We start from the raw sequence: 12,032 nt of genomic DNA, 5'->3' as shown, positions 1-12,032 counted from the left end.
TCCAGTCCTAGCCTACAGCTGCTTTATTCATAATCCCAGTCCTAGTCTATAACTGCCCTGTTCACACTCCAGTCCTAGCCTACAGCTGCTTTATTTATAATCCCAGTCCTAATCTACAGCTGCCCTGTTCACACCCACAGTCTCCACTTGTCAGGTACCAGATGCCTTCATCCACCTAAAGATACTTTTGTGGAGATGAAACAATATCAAGCAAGGGAAAACAGTGTATGGTACAAAGTGTGACAGATGTATGTGACAGAAATATGAAGGTACAAACTGTCCTTTAAAACAGTGGTACTTGTTAGAAATTGTTACAAAATCAGTAACTCCCTTGCAATGAATAATTCCATTAAAAACCCTATGATTAACTTCTGACTTGAGGAACTGTGGTGATTTTAAATCCTGGAAATCTGTGACTGAATAGCTGGGGTCCTCACAGGGCTTCTGATGGACTAGTATCAGAGTGGCTGTAAACTTTCTGCCTGAAAACAGGCAAGAGAGAAGACTGACAAATGGCTTATGAAATGACAACTATTTCTGATGGTTCCACATGGGGAGTCGGTGGCTTACCTTTTCAAGTGGGCAATGGGTACTGTCTCGGAGAAAGGGAAGTAGGTTTGGTCGGTCATATTCGGCATACAGACTGATCTGTTTTTCATGGTAGCGCTGTCCCTTATGATGGTCTCTCTTGAAGAGCTTGTGCAAATACTAAATGGAACAAGGTAATCCACAACAACAGAATAAGAAGAACAAAATACTTGGTTACCTTTACTACTTTTGATTGCTGACCCCTTCCACGGCGGTTAGGAGATACGCTCTTAGAAGCAACGGTAACCTCTAGGTGAAGAGGCGTGCGGAGAATGCCGATTAGAGAAGAGATTCTGAAGCTCCTGGCTGCCACTGACAACTCTGTAAAACTAGATACATCCCTATCCAACTGTGATTTGGGGTCTTCATATGCACAAAATGTCACTGGGTTGTCATGACTGTCAAAGCAATTGCCATTTGTGTCTTACACAGAATCATGCTTGGCATATGCTAAGTACTACACAAGCGTTAGTGATGGTAAGTCTTAATATCATCATCTACTTGCTGCAGAAATCAACTGCCCGGGTAGCGTCTTAAATGATAATAATTCTATTCTCAGGTCTGGGAAGATGGCTCAGTGTTAAGGGCATTGCAAATGCAGAAGACTGGGAGAAGACAGGGATGGGTTCCGAACACCCAAATGACAGCTTATACATGCCCATAACTCCAGTTACAGGGGATGTGACTCTTCTGCTGGCCTCCATGCACACCAACAAACCCACAGCGCACTTACAAACATGCAGGCCAAACATTCTTACACATAAAATAAAAATAATATGTCTTTGAAAAGTCTTTTTCTTTTACATGACAAGGCACAGGGTCATATAACTGTGTTCTAAAAAAACCACAGAAGGAACTAAATTAATTATTATATGCTCCATATATCCACTTTTAGAGAATTAATGTGATCCTTTTGCAATTAAATTGTACCTATATTGATGGTATCAGAGTACAGTGTTTCAAATAGTTGGGACTCCAAAGGGAATATTTTCTTTGTTTTTACTAAAAAGATTGAGTTTATTACATAATACCACAAAATGGATACTCAGTTTTAATGTTAAATATAAACAACAGCCTATGACCCACCAAGCCTCGGTTTGCTGCAAAGTGTGAGTTTGCTGCTATAGATCATGCTGAGGCCTACATATGTATTGCTGGAGTCATCCCTTGGGATGTTCACATTTCTCTGGGGGCAAGAAGGGGACATGTAACAGCCACACTGAGGTCATTTCCTGGGCTGAAGTCTTTTGTGGACTGCCAGCAGGCTGCCTGAAGTGGGGTCTGGATGCGGCCAGGACATGGTGTTTCCGCTGTCCAGTCACGTGTAATATAGACATTACACTTCCGGGTGGCAGAGATGGACTATTTTAGTGTGCTATCTGCCACCCTTTCACTGGTGACACTGTTGCAGAGTAATGCTTCCCACAGTTCTGTTTATAGCTTAAGAAGGTGAGAAACTGTTGCTCTATACGCAAAATTTTAAGATGATTAGTAGAGTGGAGCCTTGCTTGGGTAAGCAATTAATTTTTTAAATTTTATTTTATTTGTAATTCATTTTATACACTCCATATCCCATTCCCCCATCTACCCTCTGACTGTTCCACATCCATACCTCCTCCCCACCCCACCCTCCCCGGTGTCCACATGGATGCCCCCACCCCCTACCCCACCTGACCTCTAAACTCCCTGGGGCCTCCAATCTCTTGAAAGTTAGGTGCATCATCTCTGAATGAACACAGACCTGGAAGTCCTCTACTGTATGTGTGTTGGGGGCCTCATATCAGCTGGTGTATGTAAGCAGGTAGTTTTGAGGGTTTTTTTTGTTTGTTTGTTTTGTTTTGGTCATGAAAACCATGGTAATAGTATCTGCATTAAATCCTGAGCAATAAACAAAAGCACAATATATGCAGCTTACTCTCCTATCCATGGGCCTTCTGCATAGAAGCTGACTTTCAAATAGAACATTATACTTTCAGAGCAAAGATTATCCCTACTGGGGTAACCCCAGGCCACTCAAGCACTTCTCATGCTTTCAAGCACATAGAAAATATCTCCTTGTGCTGCTTGAGTTTTGTCAACTTGTCTCAAACTTAGACATATCAAGGAATAGGGAATTTTAATTAGAAAAAAATTCCACCACAGGATTTGTAGACAAACCTGTAGGTCATTTTGTTGATTAATGGTTGGTGTTAAAGGGCTTCATCTACTGTGGCCATTGCCATGCCTGGGCAGGTGGTCTTTAACTCTGGAAGAACGCAGACTGAGGAAATTCTGAGGGGCAGGCAGTGTTCCTTCATGGCTTCAGCTTCAGGTCCTGCTTCCAGGTCCCTGCCTTGAGTTCCTGTCTTGACTCCCTTCAGTCATGGACCTGAGAGTTGTTGCAAGAATGACCCCTTTCCTCACCAAGTTATTTTTGGTCATGGTGTTTGATCATAGCCATAGAAACCTAAGACACCCCTCCTGCTTTACTCCCTGGATGACATGATACACAGAAACAAAGGAGCCTCCAAGGAAATCTAGACTAACAGCCGCCATATTACAGTAAAACCTAAACGGAAGAGTTAGGCTTAGGTAGAGTGTGGGAGAGAGAAGAAGCTATAAATCTGTTCCTAAACACAGAATTCCTGGGCTTGGTATCTATACTGTACTGTGCTATGTTTTGTGACCTGATTATATTTAATAGTAACTACAGAGGAAAGACACTTACTCTCAGGCAAAATATGGTAGAAAATAGCAAAATTGAACATATCTCTTTCTAAAAGTCCTAATTCAATTGTAAATCAAACTCCAACCACCTGTGTTATGATTAGTTCCTCCACTCCATGTGTCCCATTCTAGTAAGACCTGTATACTGTCTGTGGTCCAAACTCCAATCTGAGCAGTGCTCGCTAAGAAACATCCCCTGCATGGACTCCCCCACAGACACACAGGCGTTGCCCGCTGGTGGATTTAAAGGGCAGAGGAGACTAGCGCTCACCACATGCTGCAGCTCTGGTCTGTCTTCTAACTCTTCTACCACTTTTTTAATCTGGGGAAAAAGAAAAATCAAAAAGCAGTTATGAGGAGACAATCGGAGACACTTTAGTGTACGCACAGTACTTCAAACACTCATCTAGTAATACATGCCATGGCCTGAATGTGCCTGTTCCCCACAAAGCCTGAGTCCAGCTTGACTCCTAATGTGATCACTGAAAGGAAGCGGGACTCTTTCCAAGGAAGGGCCTAGTGGGAGGTGATTGATTATCATAGAAAGGGAACAAGCTGGCCTCTTACTGGGTTAGGTGGTCTGAGAGCACACAGTTCTAACAGAGCAGGCCTGGCCACAGATAGCTTGCATCTGCCTTCTCTCTTCCAGGGTGCATACCTGACCTCTCACAAGAGACAGGCTCACCCTATGTCCTGATATGTGATACCCCACAATGATCTGTCTCTCTGCCAGCAAGAAGGCCATCACCAAGTGCAGCCTCTTGACCTTGGGCCAGACAGTAAGTCAGGTAAACCTCTTTCCAGCCTGCAGGATGTGATGTATTAGCAACAGAGAACAAATCTATTACATATGAAAAGACTCACTGAAATTTTATCTTCATTGTCCAAAAGCATATCAACAGCTTTCTGAAATACAAATAGTCATAGTCACTTGTCTGCCACACAAGAGCAGTAAACAAACTGCAATCCAATCCATAAACCACCCCAGTTACAGGTCGGGCCTTGTTTCTTACACTTAAGAAGCTTCATAAACAGTCTTTATATAAAATGCCATCTGTAAAGGAATGCACATTCAAATGTGTCTTAATCCAAGGTCTGTGTGCTGAATTTTGAATATTGTTACACTGCTGTGATGTTCTATTCTTACCAAATGTGATAGTTCCTAATGTATTCAAAATAGGCCACATGTCTTAGCCCCTTGATGTCTCAGCTATGTTTACATTTCCATGTGATCTTTGGTAGCTCTAGAGAATATCACTTTATCACAATCACACAAGTGAGCAAGGGTTGGCCTGAGAACAGGTTAACCTCAGGAAAACAAATGAAATGCCTGATTCTCAAGTACATAAAACTGGTGGACTTTTTTTTATATCATCTATTGCATTCATAAAACACCAATTAGCTTACAATAAGAGGTAGTGGGATGGTAGCCCACCAGACAGAACACTCAGGTCTTGCTGACTCTGCTAATGAAGTCTGTTACAGATGTCACTTTTCTCTATAAATCAGGTATGTTTGATTATTCCAACAACCTTTTCTAACTAGAAAACTATGGTACCTTAACTTTAGTTTAAATTCTTTAAATAGCAATGAGTTTCAGTTCAGCCATCGCTTTCTCACTGGTGCATATGGTAACTAGACTTTCAAGACACAGGGGGAAATGGATAAGGAAAATAGAATTCTTCTAAATCACATACTTGTTTATTTGAATGTGTACATGCACACATGTGCAAATGCATGCATGCCTTAGAGCATGTGTGGTCAGAGGATAACTTGGAGGAGGAGGTTCTCTCCTTCTATCACAAGGATCTTAGGGATTAAACTCAGGTCTTCAGGCTTGGTGACAAGTGTCTTTACTGTCTGAACATTCACTCTGTAACTAAATTATATATGAGCATCTCATCTTTTTTATTAGTGCATTTCTGTGAGTAATGGGTTTCATAAAGATGTTCATACAAGTATGCCATGAACTTTGACTACATTCCTTCCCCCATACTCTTGAATTTCCGTCTTACTAGTTCCTGGTTCTTCCAGCCTGCCTGCCTGCCTGCCTGCCTGCCTTCCCTCCTTCCTGTTTTTGTGAGACAGGGTCTAACTATGTAGCCTTGACTTGCCCCCAACACAGCGACCCCTCCTAGCTCTGCCTTCAAGGGCTGGCATTAAAGGTGTTTACCTCTAAACCAGATGCTCTCAGTTTTAATTCTACTCTCCCCGACCCCTCTTCTCACACACACTTTTATGTGTCTTTATAAAATCCAAGATTCACATGAATGAAAACATGATTTGCCTTCCCGAGTCTTACTTTGTTTAACATGATCTTTACTCTATGGCTGAATAAAACTGCACTGGGCCACAACTTTTAACCATTCATCTGTTGACAGAAACCTAAACAGAGTCTCTTAATGTGACTTCTGTATGCAGTACTGAGAGAAGCAAAAGACTTGCCACAGAGCCCTTCAGGTTTAAGACCACACAAGTGAGACAGCTGGCAGGACTGGTCATGTTGACTCTACACTAGTTAGACTAAATCACACTCTTGCGAAGAGCTTCTGTTTCTCATTGTTTATTTAATGAAAGCCACTCCAACTAACACTACAAGGTGAGAGGGCAGTTTTATACACTTTAACTTGAATTACTTGGTGGCTAAAGATGAACTTACATTTTGTATATATTGGTCATGTGCACATCTTTTCTGTTTATCCTGTTAGTTGGACTGTTTGCTTCCTTAGTATTTGCTTTTTGAATTCATTATATATTCTATCATATTTTTCTATCCGTAGGCCATCTTCTGACTCATTTCCCTTGCTGTGCAGAAATCTTTTAATTTTATGTAATCCCATTTGTTAATTTTCAGTTTTACTTTCTGGACTATTGAGTCCTTTGCAGGTCTACAGTGTCACCAGGACTGTTGCCCCACTCTTTCAAGATGGAGGGTTTAGTGGTAAGATTGAAGGCTGCAGCTTTCTCCCTAATTATTTAAGACAATACAATAGAATTTAGGGACATAGGCTTTAGTTTACAGACTTATTCTTTCCAACATAAAAACTAATACATTGCCATTCTGAGTCAAACTGCTGCTGGGTTATCAAGATGACTTAAGGGATAGAGGCATATGCTGTCCAGTCCTGATTACCGGACCTTGATCCGTGTAATCCATGTAAAGGTAGTATAGAACTGACTAGGAAAAAAAGATCCCCTTCAGAAAGCCTTCCCTATGCTAACTCTTTGAATGTTTACCGTGTGCTTTCCTTTATCAATTTCAATGTTCAGGTTTTACTTGGGCCCACTTAGTTGAATTAGCCTTTGTACAGGGTCAGAGATGAGGGTGGGGACCACATCTGCTTTCAGCATGTACATGCCCCGTTTCCCAGCACCATTTGTTGAAGAGGCTTTCTTTCAATAAATGTTCACGGCATCTTTGTTGGAAATCTGAGGACAATTCCGTGGCTTTATTCTACTGCACTGGTCCACGTATCTGGTGTGGTATCAGAATGGCCAAGGTTTTGTTACTAGGACACTCTAGGGTAAGTTTACTGACTATTGTGGTTTCCTAAACATCGTTCTTTTCAATAGAGTTACTTTATCTATTTTGCGCTTCCGTTCAGATTCTAGGATTTTTTTTTTCTAGTTCTGTAAAGAATGGCAATGGAATTCTGATGGAGTTACATTAACTATCTACATTGATTGGGGTGATTATACTACTAATTGCTCTTCTTGTGACAAAGTACCAGACAAAAGCAATTTAAGGAAGGATTGAATTGAAGAAAGGAAGGAGGGAGGGAGGGAGGGAAGGAAGGAAGGAAGGAAGGAAGGAAGGAAGGAAGGAAGGAAGGAAGGAAGGAAGGAAGGAAGGAGGGGAGAGACAGAGGGAGGGGCAGGGGTAGGTTCTTTTGGTCTCACAGTTGGAGATTACAACACAGCCCAGCAGAAGTCTTGGCAGCAGCAGGAGCTTGAGGCAGCTGGTTCCATTATATCCAGAGTGAGGAAACAAAAATGCCTGTGCTCAGGTCACTGTTAACTTAGTGACTTAGTTACTGTTAACTTCTGACTTAGTCCAGGGCTCCAGTCTAAGTGCTACTTATTTATATAGTGGGCCTTCCAACCTCAGTGATACAGAAATTCCCTCCCATCTAGTCCAGAATCTTATCTCTTAAGTAATTCTAGATCCTGTGTCACTGGCAATCACATCAATCGTCACATGTACTTTCAGAACAGTAACTCTTCAGATTCAGGAGTGTATCCAGGTCTTTGCATCAGTCCTTTAAAATGTACATCTAGAGGTATGCTTGTTTGAATAAGAATGACCCCATGGACTCATTCATGGCCATCGGGACTGGCTCTACCAGAGGAGGATTACAAGTGTGGCCTTACTGGAGAAAGTATGTTACTGGGGCTGGGCTTTAGGGTTTTAAGGGCCAGTGTCTGCCTCTCTCTGCTGCCTTCAGACCTAGATGTAGAACTCTCAGCTACTATGCCTGAGTGCATACAGATATGTTCCCAGACATGAGGATAATGGACTAAAACTCTGAAATTATAAGCCAACCCCAATTAAATGCTTCTTTTATAAGAGATTCCATGACTAAGCCAAGAGGTCTTTCACTTTCTTGACTAGATTTATTCCAAGGTTCTTATTTTTTTTGGGGGGGGGCGGCAGTGGTGGGGGAGGGGAGTGTATTATCAATGTGTTCTGTTTTGTTTTTTAACTTGTTTATTTCTCAGCATGTTTGCTATTGATATACAGGAGGGTTATTGAGTTTTGCATGTGGATTTTGGATCCTGCTATTTTGCTGAAGGTTTTGATCAGATCTAAGAGTTTCAGTGGCATCTTCTATCATGTACAGGCACATGCCTGCAAATAAGGTTGCTTTGCTCCTTCCCTTATTCACATCTCTTTCATTTCCTTCTTGTCTTGTTCCCCCCTAAGACTCCAAGCACTCCACCAGTTGGAGAACTTAGAACTCTTTCTCCTATATACAACTTTTCTTTGGATTTTTTCCTTCATAGTATGTTGGTTATAACCTGCTGTGTTTTGTCCTTGTCATGGCTAGGCTCTGTTTCTTTCTATTTTTGTATTATCATGAATGAATGCTGAGTTTTTTCAGATTTTTCCAAGGGTCCTTTTCTACATCTACCCTGGTGAAGTGATTTCTGTCCTTGAGTCTGTTACCACGTTACATTTATTGAACCACTCTTGCATTTCAGGAATGAAGTCAACTTGATTCTAGAGAAATATTTTTCTGTTAAGCGGAATTCAATTTGCAAGTACTATGCTGAGATATGTGGCAATGACACACATCAAGGAGACTGGCCTGCAACTATCTTTGGTGTGTATGTTTTTACCTGGTTATGGTATGAGGGCAATGGTGGGAACATAAAAAGAGGTGGGCATCCTTCCCTTTATGATTTAACTGTGTGAAAGGCACAGTCTTAATTTTTCATTAAAGGCCTTTCAGAATTCAACTGTGAATTCACCCCAGCCTAGGGTTTTATAGTTGGACGATGTTTTATTTCTTCAATCACTTCATGTTCTGTGATACAGCTGCTTAATTTGCTTACATCCTCATGGTTTACCTTTAGTAAGTACAAGCTAGTTTGACTGTAGTTTGCCAATGTTTATTTTTTCAAAGAATCAAGTTGTTTCATAATTTTTTACTGTTTTCTCATTTCAATTTTATTTTTGCCATGATTTAAAACAATTTTAAATTTTACGTTCATTAATGTTTTACCTGCATTTATGTGCACCACTTTTGTACCCGGTGCCCATGGGGTCCCTGAACTGGAGTTAGAGAAGATGTGAACTTCCATGTGGTGTTAGCCCTTATGTAAGGGCACCGATGTTCTTACCCACTAAGCACTCTCCAGCTGCACTCTCCTGCATTCTATTATTTTTCTCCATCTACTGATGGGGTTTGGCTTGCACTTTCTTTCTACAGCCCTGGCATGAATCATTAAGTTATTTATTTGAGATCTCTGGTGACTTTAATGTAAGCACCTAATCATACAATCTTTCCTCTCAGAACTTTCCCTGAACCCTGTGCTCTGATATGCTGTTTTCAGTCTCATTGGATTCTAAGGACTTTTATTTCCCCTCCTGATTTCTGAGGTGCTCTACTCATTATTCAACAACATGATATTTAATCTTCCCAAGATTGTAATTTTTTTTACTGACATCTAGTTTTATTCCATTGTGATAATACAGAATAAACTGTTTCAATTTTGTTGCATCTGTTAAGACTTGCTTTATGCTAATATAAACCATGGTATATTTTAGAAGTTCCATGGTTCCTGCAGATGTGTACATGAATGCAGATTTGTGTGGCTATCTGAGAACTCCCTCTGCTCTGTGGTGCCACTTGCTTCTCCCCTCTGACTCTTTTTTAAATGATGTCAGGGTGACCTGTGTATGGATAAGAGTGAGACACTGAAGTCACCCACCATTACTGTGTTAGACAACTGCCTTTGCATCCAGCACTGTTTCAAGAAGCAATGCTCAGTGTACAGATGGCCAAAACTGTCAAATCTTCCTGATGGGCTTCCCTGAATAGGAAGTGACTTTATTTTTTTTCTAATTTTTGTTTAAAGTTTATTTTGTTTGACATTGTAACAGCACTGTCTGCCTGCTTTCTATGTTCTATTTTTTGAAATACTCTTTTCTATCCTCTTACTTTAAGACTCTACTTGTCTTTGCACCTGAGGTAGAATTTTTGCAGACAAGGTACTATTTTAATCCAATGTTCTAGCTTGTGCCATTAAAAAAAAACTTTATTAATTTTGTTTTCAAGGATGTGTGTGTACAGAAGTCAGAGGATAATTTTCAGAAATTGGTTCTCTCCTTCTACCATGTGGGTGACAAGTACCTTTACCTGCTGAGTCATCTCACCAGCCCTAGGCTGCATCTTTTGACTAGAGAGTTACAGCCATTATTTCTGAGTCACTACTGGAGAGTGTGTATCAACAGCTGTAATACGGCTGTTCTGTAATGTCTGGTACTTGGGGGAGTCTCACTTGTGTCCCCACTGCTGTAGTGCACTTTGTTCTCTCCTGGGACCTCAGGGTATGCGCACCTTTCTCTTCAGTGTGTACATTTCTCTCAAAAAGCAGTGCTGACTTGGTACTCATGAGTTCCTTTAGTTTGTCTTTACCATGAAAAAGTGTTCTTTCTGTTTCAATTTTCATGATAGCTTTGTCAGTTCTTACACCTTTTCTATCTCGGGCTATATGTAGCTTTATCTTAAGGAGTTTCCAGTTGTCATACTCATGGTCTGCCTTTGCACCTGATTCATTTTATTGTGCAGCTTCTAAACATTACTTATGTATTCTACACAGTGTTTTTAGCATATAACATGATGTAGAAAGAAATCTCTTCTAGTGTACTGGTTTAGCATTTGAATTAATTTTGGTATCTACATGGCCATCTTCCCCTCTACCCTTGGGAAATGTCATGCATGACCTTACTAATATATTATGTCTGCATTCAGCCTGACATTACCTTTTCTCATGTTTATGACTTTGGTCATTTAATGGCATCCCATAGATCTCACCTGTTCTGCTCAAAATGTATTCTTTTCCCTTGTTTTTCTGTGGATGCTTCAGTTCATCTTCCTTGTTTTCCAGACCCACATGTTGGTGAGCCTTCCCACTGAATTATTTTATTTCAAAAATTTCATTTTGAGATTTTCATCATTTCTAGATCTTTAATGAATTAATCCTCCAATATTCCTTGTTTATTTTGCCACTCCATTCAACTGTTAATTTGTATCCTCACCCAGCTCAACCAGAAGTTTGTGTTTGCTTTGTTTTGAATTCTTTGTTTTGGTCTTCACATTTCTTGTGTATTTGTACTGGGATGTAAACATGTGGGGTTGAATTTACTCCTTTCTCATCACCATAGCTTGTAGCAACATCACTTGCTCTTAAGCCGGAGATAAGCTTAGGAGCTGCAGCCTCTGTCCACATGCTTTGGACATAAGGCAGTCTCTAATACTGCTTCACGTGCTCAATTCTAACTGTAGAAGCAACCACAATAGGCAGGCAGGTCTGCTATGTAAACACTGTAATACTGAAAAGAACAAGTGCCCCTTACAACTCAGTATGCTTTAAGGAACTTCCTTCTGGAGTTGTCTGTGTGGCATCTTAATGCCTCCTGTATTTTGATAGCCATCTCTTTCTCTGGATTTGAGAAAATCACTGCCAGGATTATGAAAACAACAACCATAACTTGAAGTTCTCCTTTTGCGAGGATTCATAAATTTGGTGATAACTTTGGGGGGAATAAATGGGTATGGATATTATGATGTGCAGTAAAATATTTTAAAAGGTTGATATGGAAAAAAGTAAGATGAACAAGACTAGGCATTAGGCATTAGAATTGAAGCAACGAAGAACAGACAGAAGGCTAGGCCTGGTGGCACATGCCTTTATCTCTAGCACTCAGAAGGCAGACACACATGGTTGTCTAGCAGCCTGGCTGACACAGTGAGTTTTAGGTCAGCCAGGGATACATAGTGAGACCCTGAAAAAAACAAAAAACAAAAACAAACAAACAAACAAACAAAAACAGCACCAAAACAAGACAACAACAAAATGAAAAGAAACAAAAATTCAAATTCAATAGCTAAAAACCAAAGGAGGGAAAAGTAAATAGGAAAAGGCAGTTGGGATACTATTAAGAAAAAGGGAATTTAAAGATGACTAAAGCTATGGAAAAGCTATGAAACCAAAAGATAAGAAGTGATAGG

At 40.5% G+C, this 12,032-nt stretch overlaps 1 protein-coding gene across 1 annotated transcript in view; it reads right to left on the bottom strand.

The window, feature by feature from the left end:
* Positions 1-12,032, bottom strand: part of Vps41 (VPS41 subunit of HOPS complex) — a 159,081-nt gene that overhangs the window by 17,208 nt on the left and 129,841 nt on the right. The window contains exons 20-22 of the mRNA XM_021215183.2: positions 4,159-4,200; positions 3,566-3,616; positions 571-708 (exon numbers count right to left, since the gene is read on the bottom strand). Coding sequence (XP_021070842.1) covers positions 571-708; positions 3,566-3,616; positions 4,159-4,200 — 231 coding nt within the window. The remainder of the gene's footprint in view (positions 1-570; positions 709-3,565; positions 3,617-4,158; positions 4,201-12,032) is intronic.

The sequence above is a fragment of the Mus pahari genome, chromosome 16 (genome assembly GCF_900095145.1).
Source record: "Mus pahari chromosome 16, PAHARI_EIJ_v1.1, whole genome shotgun sequence".
Classification (NCBI taxonomy): domain Eukaryota; kingdom Metazoa; phylum Chordata; class Mammalia; order Rodentia; family Muridae; genus Mus; species Mus pahari.
The sequence above is the reverse complement of the archived record's forward strand: the minus strand, read 5'-3'. Positions and strand labels throughout refer to the sequence as shown.